The sequence below is a fragment of the Chiloscyllium punctatum genome, chromosome 1 (genome assembly GCF_047496795.1).
Source record: "Chiloscyllium punctatum isolate Juve2018m chromosome 1, sChiPun1.3, whole genome shotgun sequence".
NCBI classification, from domain to species: domain Eukaryota; kingdom Metazoa; phylum Chordata; class Chondrichthyes; order Orectolobiformes; family Hemiscylliidae; genus Chiloscyllium; species Chiloscyllium punctatum.
This window is the reverse complement of record NC_092739.1, coordinates 45,959,086-45,972,763: the sequence shown is the minus strand read 5'-3', so window position 1 is coordinate 45,972,763 and position 13,678 is coordinate 45,959,086. Positions and strand designations below refer to the sequence as shown.

The following is a 13,678-nucleotide window of genomic DNA, read 5'->3' as shown; positions in this document are numbered from 1 at the left end:
TGTTTTTCCCAGGGCAGATATGGCTATCGCAAGGGAGCATACTTTTAAGGTGATTGGGAAAAGGTTTAGGGGAGATGTCAGAGGTCAATTCTTTACACAGAGAGTGGTGGGTGCATGGAATGCACTGCCAGTGATGGTAGTGGAGTCAGATACATTAGGGACATTTAAGCTACTCTTGGATAGGCACATGGATGATTGTAAAATGAAGGATATGTAGGTTAGTTTGATCTTAGAGTAGGATGAAAGGTCGGCACAACGTCAAGGGCTGAAGGACCTGTACTGTGCTATGCCTGTCTATGTTCGATGTTCTACACCAGGAAGCTTAGCATCCTTAAGATAAGTGAATGGAATCCTAGAGCACCAGTCTGGAGAAGGTGATTGCTGGGTAACCTTATTGCCAGGGTCAAAGATTGTCCAAAAATCAGGCCATACCACATCCCTGGAGGACTCTTGGAAGCAAGGTTTATCTACTAGTCATCCCCCACATTAAAGCAGATCCCAACCCCGCCTCCATTTCCCAGTAAAAAAGTGTAAAATACCAACTGAGACATAAAGAGGATCTTAACTGATCAGATAAATAAACTGAGCTTTGAGCAGTTGGGTCATGTGCCACCTTTGGTAAGTGACATGGCATCCGGAAGGCCTGGAGTGCATCACCCATGCCTCTTCATGGCATTTTGCTCCTTTTCCACACCCTAGACTGTCCCTCAAGGCTGATGAACCTCAAATTCCCTCCCAAATGCTGCATCTCTTATTCATTGACAATTACAACAGCCAAAGCTCTCTATCATTTCACTTCATTTTCTCCATTTTAAAACCCGTTAACATCTAGTGCTTTGAACTAGAATTATTAACCTCCTTTGAACCGTTTTCCATTTATTCTCTTTATACATTTGAGAAGTGCCTTGGAGTATTTTTCTGCATTAATGATTACATTTACGGACAAGTTGAAGAGAATACAGTTTGAAGGAGTTCACTTCACTGCTTCATGGAATGAATGAATTATTTTATAAAGAAAGGTTGAACAGATTAGGCCTACGTCCATTGGAATGTATTTTTAAACATATATGATTTTGAGCAAACTTGGCAGGGTAACCACACTAAGATGTGGGGTAGTCTAGAATGAGGGACATGGTTTAAAAACTATGGGTGTCCCATTTCAGACAGAGACTAGGAGATTTTTTTTCTCTCTTATAACATTGTTAATCTGTGGAATTCTCTTGCCTGGGTGCAGTAAAGGCTGGGTCATTGAAGATATTCGAAGCTAATCTAAATATATTGATATTAAATAAATAAGATCAACATTAGTCAAGGGTTATGAGAGGCAGGTAGAAAGTGGAGTTGAGGCAAGGATAGGATTAGCTATAATTCTTTATCCAATGGTAGAGTAGGATGGCCACCTCCAGCTTCTACTTCATTGTTGTTGCTTTCAGTCATTGATTTAGAATCATCAATTTAACTGGGTTTCTGGGCAGGATTGTTCAACTGTTGAGTGTAAATTTCATTGCATCTGCACAGACAAAGAGAGTCAAGGATGATCCAAGATTCAATATGAGACTTCATCTAAATATCACAGATACGCTCCTCTTCTATCTCCACAGGAAGTCCACCTGGAAGTTTAGATGAGGGTCTGAAGCCCAATTTGCATCATTCCAATCTTCGTTTGTCTCCCATTGCGAGAATCACAGGATGTCTAAAATACAATGCAGGAGCACAACTACAAGTGAAACACTAGTCATGTTATCCAAACATCAATAGTGGAAATGGTTTTTATATTTGCCTTTCTTCAGGCAAGTGCTTTTGAAAACAGCTGTTTAGAAATCTAGCCACACTGTAATATATTGCCAGTCTGGTAGCAACAAGAAGAAAATGTAGATATCTGATCAAGGTTATGCTTTAAACGACTCCAATAATTAATGATCCTTAAAAGTACAATAGAAAATAGGTCAGTGGGTTACTAAAATGCTGAGATTAAATTGGAGTCAACCCAGCTGGAGGGAAAGACTGATTGAACAAATCCATATTGGAAAAATATTTTAATTAACTTAATTAATAGGCACTAACCTTCACTATGAAATAACAAAAACCATGATATCATGTTTATCCGGAGCAATGTCGATATCAATACAATCCAGAGATAAAATGTGTTCCATTATATACGAGGATAATACTTGTAAGGATATCAATTGCCAGGCCAGTCCACAATGATTCCTGCTATATGTTTCTACAACTGACTTTCCCACTTAACAGCCAACATTCAAACCTGCTCAGTAGGGACTGGGTTTTAAAAATTGCTAATTATGTCTTCAATTTAAATAGGGCAGGATTTCCAGTTTGCCATTATCTCCATGTCCCCACATTCCACCTCATGTGTTCATAAGCATCCAGACATTATTATTGTACAGCTCAGAATGAATGAATAGTTTCATTGTCACACGCACTGTATTTAGGAAAATACAGTGAAAGGTGTTTTGTTGCTACAATCTGGAGTCACTTTGGATTTCAAAATGAATAAAAAGAAATTAATTAAATAGAACTTCATCTTCTGCTCAATTGAGAGAAAAATATAAAGGCAGAAAAACAAGAAATGATGTTCAACTTTACAGTCCTTCCTGTCAAGCACGGCTCCAGGTTTTATTAACTACTGTAAGATATTCCGGTCTCTGGGCGACAATGAGTCCACATTCCGGGAATGGCCTCCGCCTCACTGACATCATTAGGTGTCCTTACTCTAGGACCATTGCAACCACCGCCACACCGCCTTCGTCATGAGACCCATTCCAACCTCTTCCGCAACACCACCGAAAAGAACAGAGGTAGAAGGATACGGCTGACTGAGGGGATGGGTGCACGTGCCCACATGCTAACTACATTGCTGACACCGCCATCTTGTTCTCAGGTGGAGGCCTTCCAAGCCAGTTTGAGATTGTTATTCGACTAGTCCCTTTCTCTGTTCTAATGTTTCTGTTCAGCTCTTTCAATATATTTCCATCCCTGTAAATGCAATATTAACCAGAATGTCACAATTCCCACATTAGAAGCATCCTGAGAAGATTAACAGCTGAGTTATAAAAAGTGTTGGGATTGCAGATATTGTTGTTTATTTTGTAAACTGAATTGCACATAAATAAATAACATACATTGCTGTTCACAGGCTCTTCTTATGGCATTATTGTAAAAGATTAATGTCCTAGTTTGATTTATCACCCAGCATTGTTCATTATTAATCTGCAAAGATATTCCATTATTCTTTCTGGTTGATAATATCCACAAATCACCACTCAAATCAACAAATCATCCTTTTTTTAAGATAAGGAACATTTAGGCTGAGAGGAGCAATGCAGTGATGTGAGGAAGAAATTGTTATATCTTCTAAAATGAACTTGATTTTACAAAATATTATTTTATGCAGGGGTTTATGCTGATTACTAGTCCTGGGGTAAAGATTATACTCCAAATCAAGTGAAGAATGGTAATGAGAAATTCAAGGTTACCATACCCACAGAAAAAGGTTCACACTATTATTGTTATAAATCTCACTCATTTTTAACTCAGTAGAATTTATTGGACTTTTTTGTAGTTCACATGGCATCTTTCCAAATACTGTAGTAGGTACACTGATATATATATTCCACACCAAAGTACATTTCCTGCAGCAAAGGAAATACTGCAGAACTTTCTTTGGTAAGATTAGATTACTTACAGTGTGGAAACAGGCCCTTCGGCCCAACAAGTCCACACCGACCCACCGAAGCGCTACCCACCCAGACCCGTTCCCCTACATTTACCCCTTCACCTAACACTACAGGCAATTTAGCATGGCCAATTCACCTAACCTGCACATTTTTGGACTGTGGGAGGTAACTGGAGCACCCGGAGGAAACTCACACAGACACGGGGAGAATGTGCAAACTCCACACAGTCAGTTGCATGAGGCAGGAATTGAACCCGAATCTCTGGCTCTGTGAGGTAGCAGTGCTGACCACTGTGCCACCATGCCGCCCACTAAAATGCTGCTTTGTTTTTAAAATTTCCATATAGTATTTAGAGAGTGGGTGGACAATGAATGTAATCTACCTTTTCAACTTGGGGGTGGGGAAAGCACGTAATGGAAGTAGAATCATCTTCCCAGCAGGGTAAAAAGCTACAGTCATTTTAATGCATCAAAGCAATTTTTGCAGTGCTCCAACCTTCCAACCAGTTAACTGCAAACCATCTCTTATGATTGACCGAGGCATTGTGGTCAAACACCATTCTTTCATACCAATTCAGTTTTTAAACTTAAAATATTGCATGGGATTTTTATTCATCCAAAAATTAAGTCTGGCACATGCAATTTAAAATACATAGGGATGTGATCAACAAATCATCTCATCAGAATAACATTACAAAATCTTGGCAAACAATGAAGTACAACTTCAGTGCAAATATTTTCTTGGAGAGCCCAAACTAAACATAACCAAGCCAACTTTATTTGAGTTACAGATTCCATTGGGGAGGGTAATATAAAGCAGCCTGTGAGATTTAATAGGTCTCTACTAGGTGGGCTTCAAATGTGGGGCAGTTGGATCAAGACAAAATGCACCCATTTACACAGCTTAAGCTTCATACTGTTTGAATGTTAAAAACTACAACCCTTCAATTTACCCATCATTATCATGAAGGTGAGGCAGGCTTCTATTCATCAGTGGTGGACAAGTCACAACTTTGAACTCAATCAAATCAAGCCAAAACAATTGCTCAAAGACCCCTCTTCCTTAACCTTCCTGAAACCATGGATCTTAACTATTGTTAACTGGAAAAACAGAGTTTGAAGTGTAACTATTCCACCACTCACAGCCTTCAGAAACAAGTTGATTTTGTGTTCTGGTTTCGTATGTAGCACCTCTACAATTTCAGATCAGATCGTCAGCCCAAATTCTTCACTAACAACGTGTCATCTTGTAAGCATAAGAAACCATGAAAGGCAAAAAAGAGACTTAGAATGTCGACCATTTATCAGTGACTGCCCAATCCATTTTATCTCTTAACAGAAAGTCTTGCATAAATATTTCCTGATCCAAAGGTCATCAAACCAAACTGGAAAATAATCATCTATTTTTTTCCTCTTCATTCCTTGACCTATAACTATACACAGACAACTTTCTATCAATTGTATCCCATTGTATGATCAACTAGGCGAAAGTGAGGACTGCAGATGCTGGAGTTTAGAGTATGGTGCTGGAGAAGCACAGCAGGTCAGGCAACATTGAGGAGCAGGAAAATCAACGTTTTGTGCCTGACCTGCTGTGCTTTTCCAGCACCACAACCTCGACTCCTATTGTATGATGTCAATTGAAATGTATTTTCATTGCCTCTTAACTGAATTCTCATGAAGGTGTGAACAAAAAACTTCATTTTTTTTTCTTTTCTATTTTAGAAATGCCTGCTTTTAGCTAGGAGCTTATCCAGGAAAAGTGTTAATATCTTGGTGCTGGAAGTTGTTTCAGGCAATGACACCAAACATTTGATACAGATTGATATCCCATTATATATACATATATCACCTTGTAATTAGTCCCATTTTAGATACGATATCACACCCACCAAAACCTGTTGTTTCCCAAAGGATCATTGTTTATTTCTGGGTTTTAATAAAACAATTCCACATTAAGTAATTAGCATTTTTCTAGTTTATGTCCTAATTATATTTATCTTGTTACTCTCTAGCTCCAGGCCACAAAAGCATGCAGGATTCACAGTCCATGCAACAGGTATGTGATCACTTCAGATTTATTAAAATAAATATGTCTAATGTTTTTCAATAGAATGAATTGTGAAAAATCAGTACACAGAAGACATCATGTGTTAGATTCATAGTAATAACACCAAGTAATACTTAGGTGTTAAGCTTCAGGGTAATCTGAAGAAAATAAACTCTTTGTGCAAAGGAGAGGTAAACAATAAATATTGGTAATATGAAACAAAAATACAAGATGTGGCAAACAAACAGCAGATCAGAGAGTATCTGTGAAGAGAAGATAGACCAAGTGAAAAATGAAAAATGAAGAGGTGTTTTCATACAGCAGAATCTTCCTGACCAGCTCAAAGGCTATAGAAGGGTAGGTGGGATGCAAAGATTCAGTTTCCCACATACGAGTTAAAGTTTTGATTCTCAGAACTTTTCAGGGTTTGCTTTCCCAACTTTCTGTTGCACTCAGTAGCCTGCCATGAATACTCATTAACAGCCCAGTTCACTAGGATTACATTCATGGGAGCAATCTTATTTGACAAAAGTGGGGAGTATGTGAGTTTGCAGATTTAATTATCTATATGTTTTTAATATATATATAATATGACGCATGTACCTCATGGGGTAGACTTCTTCCACCAAGTTCTTGTGAGTATAAATTTCTTCAATAACTTGGCTTCCAGTCCAGTATGCACATTGAGGAGATCCTCCATCCTTTTGTGTGGCACAATTCAACTACAATCATGACTAAACATTTTTCAAAATCTATTTATTCTTTTCAGGGATTTGAGTATCACTAGCACAGTCAGTACCTGTATTTGTTGCCCCTGAATTGAGCAGCTTGATGAACAGTTGACAGTTGCCACACTCTACCATGAAGAGTAAGCCAATAGTTCAACACGGTCAATGAAGGTCACAGGGTGGCAAACCAGGTGAAGCGACAATAAAGAACTATTTTCACGAACAACGAAAGAAGCTCATGCAACAGACAAGGCTGAACAATTCCACAACAAACAGAACAGTTCTAAACTCTGCCGATCCATCACATCTAGTCATCAGTGTGGGTGAATAACTAAACAACTTATGGGAGCAAAACGCTCCTCAAATAATCCCACCAGTAGATCAGTGCAAAAGGTTGAAGCATTTGTTTCCATTTTCTGTCAGAAGTGCTGAGAGCATGATCAATCTCGGCCTCCTTCTGAGATTCCTAGCATCACAGATGTCAGTCTTCAACCAATCTTACTGCACATGATAACAAAAAAAAATCCTGATTGATCTAATTGTAACCTCAAATTTGTTTTCTCACCTACCCATCATAACCATTCACCATCTTGTTTACCAAGAATCTATCGACCTCTGCCTTAAAGATATTTAAATGTTCTCTTTCCTAACACCTTCTCAGGAAAAGACTTCCAAAGCAACTCAAAGATTCTTGAGACCAAATATTTCAGATAATTTATGTTTTAAATGCTCGTGCCCTTATTTTTAACAGTGATATCTCATTCTACATTCTCCCATAAGACAAATATTTGCTCCACATTTACCCTGTGAAGACCCCTTCAGTTTCAATCAATTTACTTCTTTTACTTCTAGAACTGAAGAAGGGTCATTGGACCCAAATTGTATACTCTATATTCTCTCCACACATGCTGCCAGAACTGTTCAGTTTCACCAGCAATTTCTGTTTTTGTGCATTCTAGGTACTAGTCTGGTAAACCCTCACTGAATTGCTTCATCAAAGAGGGAGACCAGTATTGTACAAAGTGCACCAAGTGTGGTCTCATCAATGCCCTATATAACTGAAACATAAACTCCTTATTTTTGTATTGACCATTGATGTACAATGGCAACATCATATAAGATCCACAAGTCAGATGGCCTCCTGTTGCTGTCCTTTTCTCCTGGACGGTCTTCAGGGGAACCCCCAGGAAGGAGCTACCAAACATGTGAAGCTGCTTTTTGGCCTGGCCTCTGCTGTCTCCGGGGTGGGTGGGTGGGGAGGTTGAGTGATACTGCTGGACTACAGAAAGTGAATTACTGACGAGGTCTTTTCAATATCATGTACAGAAGTTGAAGCCTGAAAGGTTCTGACAGACCAGAATGTCCTGACTGCCTAAAATAAATTTGTGCTCCACCCATTCATGCAAATGTATTGGGCTGAGAAATAAGTAACTGTTCTAAAAAAATCCAACCTGGCCCCTAGTGAAAATTCATGCCTGCCTCCACACTAAGTTTTACACAAACAGGATTCCACCCACAAAATCTACAGTACATATTCAGAAGGCTAGCAGAATATTATGAGTAATTGTGAGGGGTATTGAATGCAGAAGTAGGGACATTGTGCTTTAGTTATATGGGGCTGTAAAGAGACCACTGAAGTACTGCCTGCATATTTGTCATCTTAAGGAAGAATGCAAATATTTTGAAGCAGTTCAAAGAAAGTTTACCAGACTAATACCAGACTAAGGAGAGTTGTCATTTCACGTTTTGAAGGGTACGAGGTGATTTGATTGACACATGTTAGATCCTTAAGGTTCTTAACAGGGTAAATACAGAGGTGTTTCTTCTTCTGGGAAAGTCAAGAACTAAAGGGTATCACAAAATGGGTATCATCGATTTAAAACAGTGACCAGATGATTTGTTTTTTTCAGGGTCTTGAGTCTTTGGAACTCTCTTTCTGAAAAGTTGGTGGAAGCAGTGTGTGAATATTTTTAAGGCAGAAGTGGATAGATTTTTGGTAAGCAAGAGGGTGAAAGGTTATTGAGTGTAGGCAGGAATATGGATTTGAGGTTACAGTTGGACCTACCATGATCTTATTAAATGGTAGAGTTGGTTTGAGGAGCCAAATGGCCTACCCTTGCTCATAACCAGTATGTTTGTAAGTTCACACTTTTAAATAACATACACAATCATTTTGCATCAAATATTAGGAATAATCACTCATGATCAGAGCTGAGAAGCAGGTCATTTGTGCTCATTGTAACTTTGGCCTGCTGTACTGTAATGATCTCACTCTCACCCCCACCCCCACCGTCCCCCCCCCCGGACCCCTGTCACCCTTCAAAATTTCCGCCTTAAAACATTGATCCAAATCCTTTTTAAAATTTATTATTAAATCTGCTCTCTGTTTCCATTACCTATTCACATAATGCTCACCAGGTCATAAATTATTGCAAAAATATAACTTTCCTTTTCTGGCCTTTGTCCAACTAGCTTGAATTCCTATCTTTTATGTTTTCAACCTTTCTGCTTCCTGACACAGGTTCTTCTGACTTATTTTGTCAAAACATTATGTGACTTTGAATATGTTCAGTTAATTTCCCTTTCTTTGCTCTAATGCATAACAACCCAGTTTTTCTTGGATCTTCAAATAACTAAAGTCTTTGATTTCTGATATCTTTTTAGTATGCCCCCTCTGCTCACAATCTAAGGTCATGACATCTTTCCTGCAGTTTGATGCCCATAATTAAAAACAGTAATCCATTTGGGGTTTAAAACCTGATTTATAAGAAATAACATAAAATATTGAAATATACCAAAGAAATTAAGTATGTGTGGCTTGCTGAGATCAAGAAAAGTATAAACAGGGATAGTTGAGAAAATAGGGAAAATTTAAATTTTAGAACACCTCAAATTCAAATACAATATTTGCCTAAGACTCATTTTATATTGTTAAATTTAGATTGGGCACACTTGAATTCTCTCCACAATCCTGTTTCTAGTTAACATAAGCATTGTCCATGAATTATGATTGGTGGACAGACTAAGTTTGGCAAACCACTAGATTATCTATTAGATTGCAAAGAATTGTGCAGTGGCTTCCTTCTCCACATTGCTACATTCCTCTGCATACATTTTCCAGATTTATGTTGGTGTCAGGTTACCTTTTCTTCACCATCAGATATCAGAAAATCACACTAATGTAGTCATTACAAACATCAATATGGTAAAGGTATTGTCATTTTCCTGGAGTGACTCTTTATAATGATAGTGAAATGTAATGTTGTCTCATTACTGCAGCATTCTGATGACTCAGTCAAGCATGTTAATGCTCACTGCTAAGTGACAATGATGTATACCTGTTCAGGTAATCTACATTGTAAGCAGATTTATTCAATCTCACGAGTGCTGTAAACTCTGTAAGGGTGGAGTGGTTCAGGAGAGCATGGTGGGTGTCAGTCTTTGACAGTCCAATTAACTGTTAATTAGTTTGTGTGATCTCAGTTACATCTAATGCCCTGCTATTTGAACCTTCAATCCATTTACCTCATTCATGATGACCTGCTCTGCAGGTTTGACCTTGCAAACCATCCAGGCATTTGTTGTTCTGTAAAATAGAACAAGTGTTGGAAATATGAAAACCAAAAGAGAGAGAGAGCTGGAATTTCTTAGCAGCTTGGGTAGCATCTGGTAAGATACTGCAGGTGTTTGCTCATCATCATAATGAACAATTTGCATTTATATATAATGCCTTCATCACATTGTGACATCCCAAAGCACTCTTCGGACAACATTTGTGAAACATAGCCATTATTTTACGACAGAGGATGCAGCAGCTAAATAGCATGCAGCAAGCTCCTGCACACAGCAGTGAGGTAACAACCATATATTTTAATGAAGTTTGCGAAGGGTAAATATAGACCAGGACACTGGGTAGAGCTTCATGGCTCTTCTTCAAAATAGTGTCATGGCAATTGTAATATCTATTTGAGAGAGAGAAAGTAGGGCCTTAGTTAACACCCTACTTGAAACATGGTATTTGCAATTTGTGGCATTCCTCTAGTACTAAGTCATGGGTTCAAGACCATGGAGCGGGATTTTGAATTTACAACCTTCCAACTCAGAAGTGGGAGTGTATATAAACAGTCTATAAACAAAACCATTAACAGATAAAAAAAAAAGCTCCCATCACTAGAGCAAATGACATTCAGAGGACTCACAATTTAACAAAAGGACAATGTTTCTAATTAACATTGAAATCACAGTTGTTCAGGAAAGTATCTTCTATATCATTTTATCTGAATGCCTGTGCTATACAGCTCTTCCCCTGGTGTGTGATCAAATTTGGTACCATAACAATGCTGGCACCAGATGAGTTTTACAGTTATTAGATTGAGCAGTGTTGCAGTTTTGGGTTTTTGTGGCATGAATACAAAATACAATTCTAGAGATTGTGGTACAGGAAATGTATTTGATTAAAGATGCAGTTTTGCGCTACTTAATTATTAATGAGTGTGATTGATGATATTCTTCTCTTCTGATCCAAAAGTAACTCTGATTGTGTTTAATGCAATGGGTGTTCATCACCCGAAAGAAAACATACCCAGTGCTTACCCTTCAAAGGTCAGTTGAGAGCTCTGCGTTCATGCTAGGGGAGCCTCATCCACCAGCAAGTATATTTATTAAGCTATTCCCTTTATATTCCAACCCACACATAGTTGGAGATTTTATGGAGCTCACACGAGCAGGAAATATGGTGTGCAATGTGAATTAGTCAAGATGGGAAATTTTTCAACAGCAAGTGGGGATGCTGAGATAAAATCAATGATATGTTTGCGATGTGTTGAAAGTCACAAAAACCCATGGTGGTTTCATACTTATAATGTCATTATGAATATGTATTAACATGAAACAGTTTTCAATAAAGATGCACTTTCAAGATAAATTCACTGCCACACGAGAATCTCACGGCACCCAGTTCACAATTATTTAAAAGTGATGTATGCCTGTCAGCTTTGTACAGTTGTGTGCAAGATCAGCACTTTTGCTATTTTAACTTGATGGCACGAGAGAGAGAGAGAGAGAGAGGCAGGAAAGTAGACAGGAAGGTGGCAGCTCGGGATTGTCTTGGGTGAGTCAGTGGTGAGGGAAATTGTAGAGTGTGGTTGAGTTCATAAAGGATGAGAAGACAGATCCAAGGGAGAACTGAGGTTTGGAGTGGAGGCATGGAGGAATGAAGATCGAAGGGCTTGGTGCACTAGGTGCGATGTGGGGAGAGTAGTGAGGACAGTTTGTCAATGCAAGAGAATGAGGGGCCCATGGTAAGTACATTCAGAGATGATTCTGGAGTGGACTTTTGCATCCAAGAATCTTTATAAACTATAAACAATATTGCAAGAATATTCCGAGGTCCTCATTGTTCCTATGCAATTCCATATGCTCCATCATCAATGATGACAAATGCCATCCATTTTCATAATAATATGTAACTGTTATCTCTACCTAGGCCTTTTGATCTGTTCCATTAAAAAAATTGTTACTTTAGCACTAATATTTCTTTTAACGTATAACCATAAGCATGTTTCTCACTCCCACATCCCGCCCATCAAAATCTCTCCCTGGCATTGTTCTTGGTTGATCTTGAGGAAGGATAGGTTACTCAATGTTCACTTTCTATATCTTGGAAGGCAGAATTTTAAGCAGATTAAGTGTGCAACCTAATACAACAGCTGGTACTTGTGCAGCAGCAGTCACAATGACATCAATGCAACAGCAGCGAGGAGAGGTCAATGAAGAATGGACTTAACTGGTAAACCATCTAAACTAGGGAAAAAAGAAGGTATTGAAATGGATGGGAGCAGACTTTAGGCCAAGCACTCTATTTACTTCTCCCTGCAGCCTGGAGTGAAACATTATCCTCAGCTTTGGTCAACAGGTGGATCCCAGATCCTGCTTCATGGAACAATTGTGGCAGAAGAACTGAACTTAATTGCAGGACTTCCAAAGTCAGTCACTTCCTTATTAGTCTTAACTTAATTCAAGAGTTTGGACTGGCTCAACATTAATCGATTTTTTTATTAGATGCTTGCTTTTTTACGATTGCTTCCACAAAATTAAATGAAGATTGTTCCTTTTACTCAAGGTTTTTGTTTGCGTATGTAAATTAGTCAGTTGTACCAGAATGTTGGCACTGCTGATGATTCACTCTAATCTTTGAGTGTTGAATATTTCAGTAAATAAGCACTTCAACACCATTTTAACATCTCAATTCTGGTCAATTTCTCCTGTACCGTGGTCTTTGCATACGCCCTTCAGAATATTGTTGAAATGATTTTCTTTTCAGTTACAAGTTCCTGTTTTCTTTAATCACTTGCCTGTCGAACTGATAGCAGGGTGTTCATGAAGATGAGCGTTTGCTCACATTCTGTTTCCTTCCTGCCCATCTGAACATCTGGCTGTGGCACATTAATGATGGAGCACGAGATTTGGAAATCTTTGTTATCATTCATTAACTCATCAAGTAGTCAGTGTGAATGTTTGACTTCCTTGAGAAGCTATTCCTTTTCAGTCCCTACACGTTCCATTTGCAGACTATATTCTGGCTAGGTCCTCTCAAGATTCTCCCCTTCTGCCAAAAAAGTTCTTCTTTCCAGTTGGGGGTCCTCACCTCCTGGCTATAAAATCAAAATCTCTACATCGTCTTCTTTGGCCATACTGCCAGCACTGACATTACTTTGGGTAAAGGTATAGGTGCTGTCACTTCAGAGTGCAGAAAACTGCACCTTTGTATCAACGGTCTTCAGGTTCGATAGGGTGGTCAGGAGCCTTTTCTTTTATAGAATGCTTGACATCAGTGACACCTTCATTCTCATGCACCCTTTTGACAAAAAGTAAATGTAAGTCCTTGTCTTACTTTTGGTCACTAGTACACTTCTGGTCCTCTGCATGTAGGATCTCCTAAAGTGTAAACAGAAAATCCAAACATTAACCTTTGCTCAGAGGGATTCAATGCCATTGATGTATACTGGTTCGTAGCATAATGAGGAAACTTCAATGTCCCCTGCTACTGTTGATAAAAGGAGGTTCGGTGCCAGAAAAACACCTTCAATTAATAGAGAACAATGATGATTAGAAAGGGCAGACATTGGGGCAGTGATTTCACTCCCATTACAATTTAGTGTCTCTGCCCCAATACACATCCTGCCTTTGATTGTAGACCCATATGCT

At 38.7% G+C, this 13,678-nt stretch overlaps 2 protein-coding genes across 2 annotated transcripts in view; one reads left to right on the top strand and one right to left on the bottom strand.

Moving 5' to 3' along the window:
- LOC140460372 (cytokine-dependent hematopoietic cell linker-like) overlaps positions 1–13,678 on the top strand; it is a 122,935-nt gene that overhangs the window by 16,222 nt on the left and 93,035 nt on the right. Inside the window, exon 3 of the mRNA XM_072554911.1 lies at positions 5,710–5,753. Within this exon, the coding sequence (XP_072411012.1) occupies positions 5,710–5,753 (44 nt within the window). The remainder of the gene's footprint in view (positions 1–5,709; positions 5,754–13,678) is intronic.
- LOC140460210 (uncharacterized) overlaps positions 13,314–13,678 on the bottom strand; it is a 151,696-nt gene continuing 151,331 nt past the window's right edge. Inside the window, exon 4 of the transcript XR_011954011.1 lies at positions 13,314–13,408. The gene's annotated coding sequence lies outside the window, so the exon portion shown is untranslated. The remainder of the gene's footprint in view (positions 13,409–13,678) is intronic.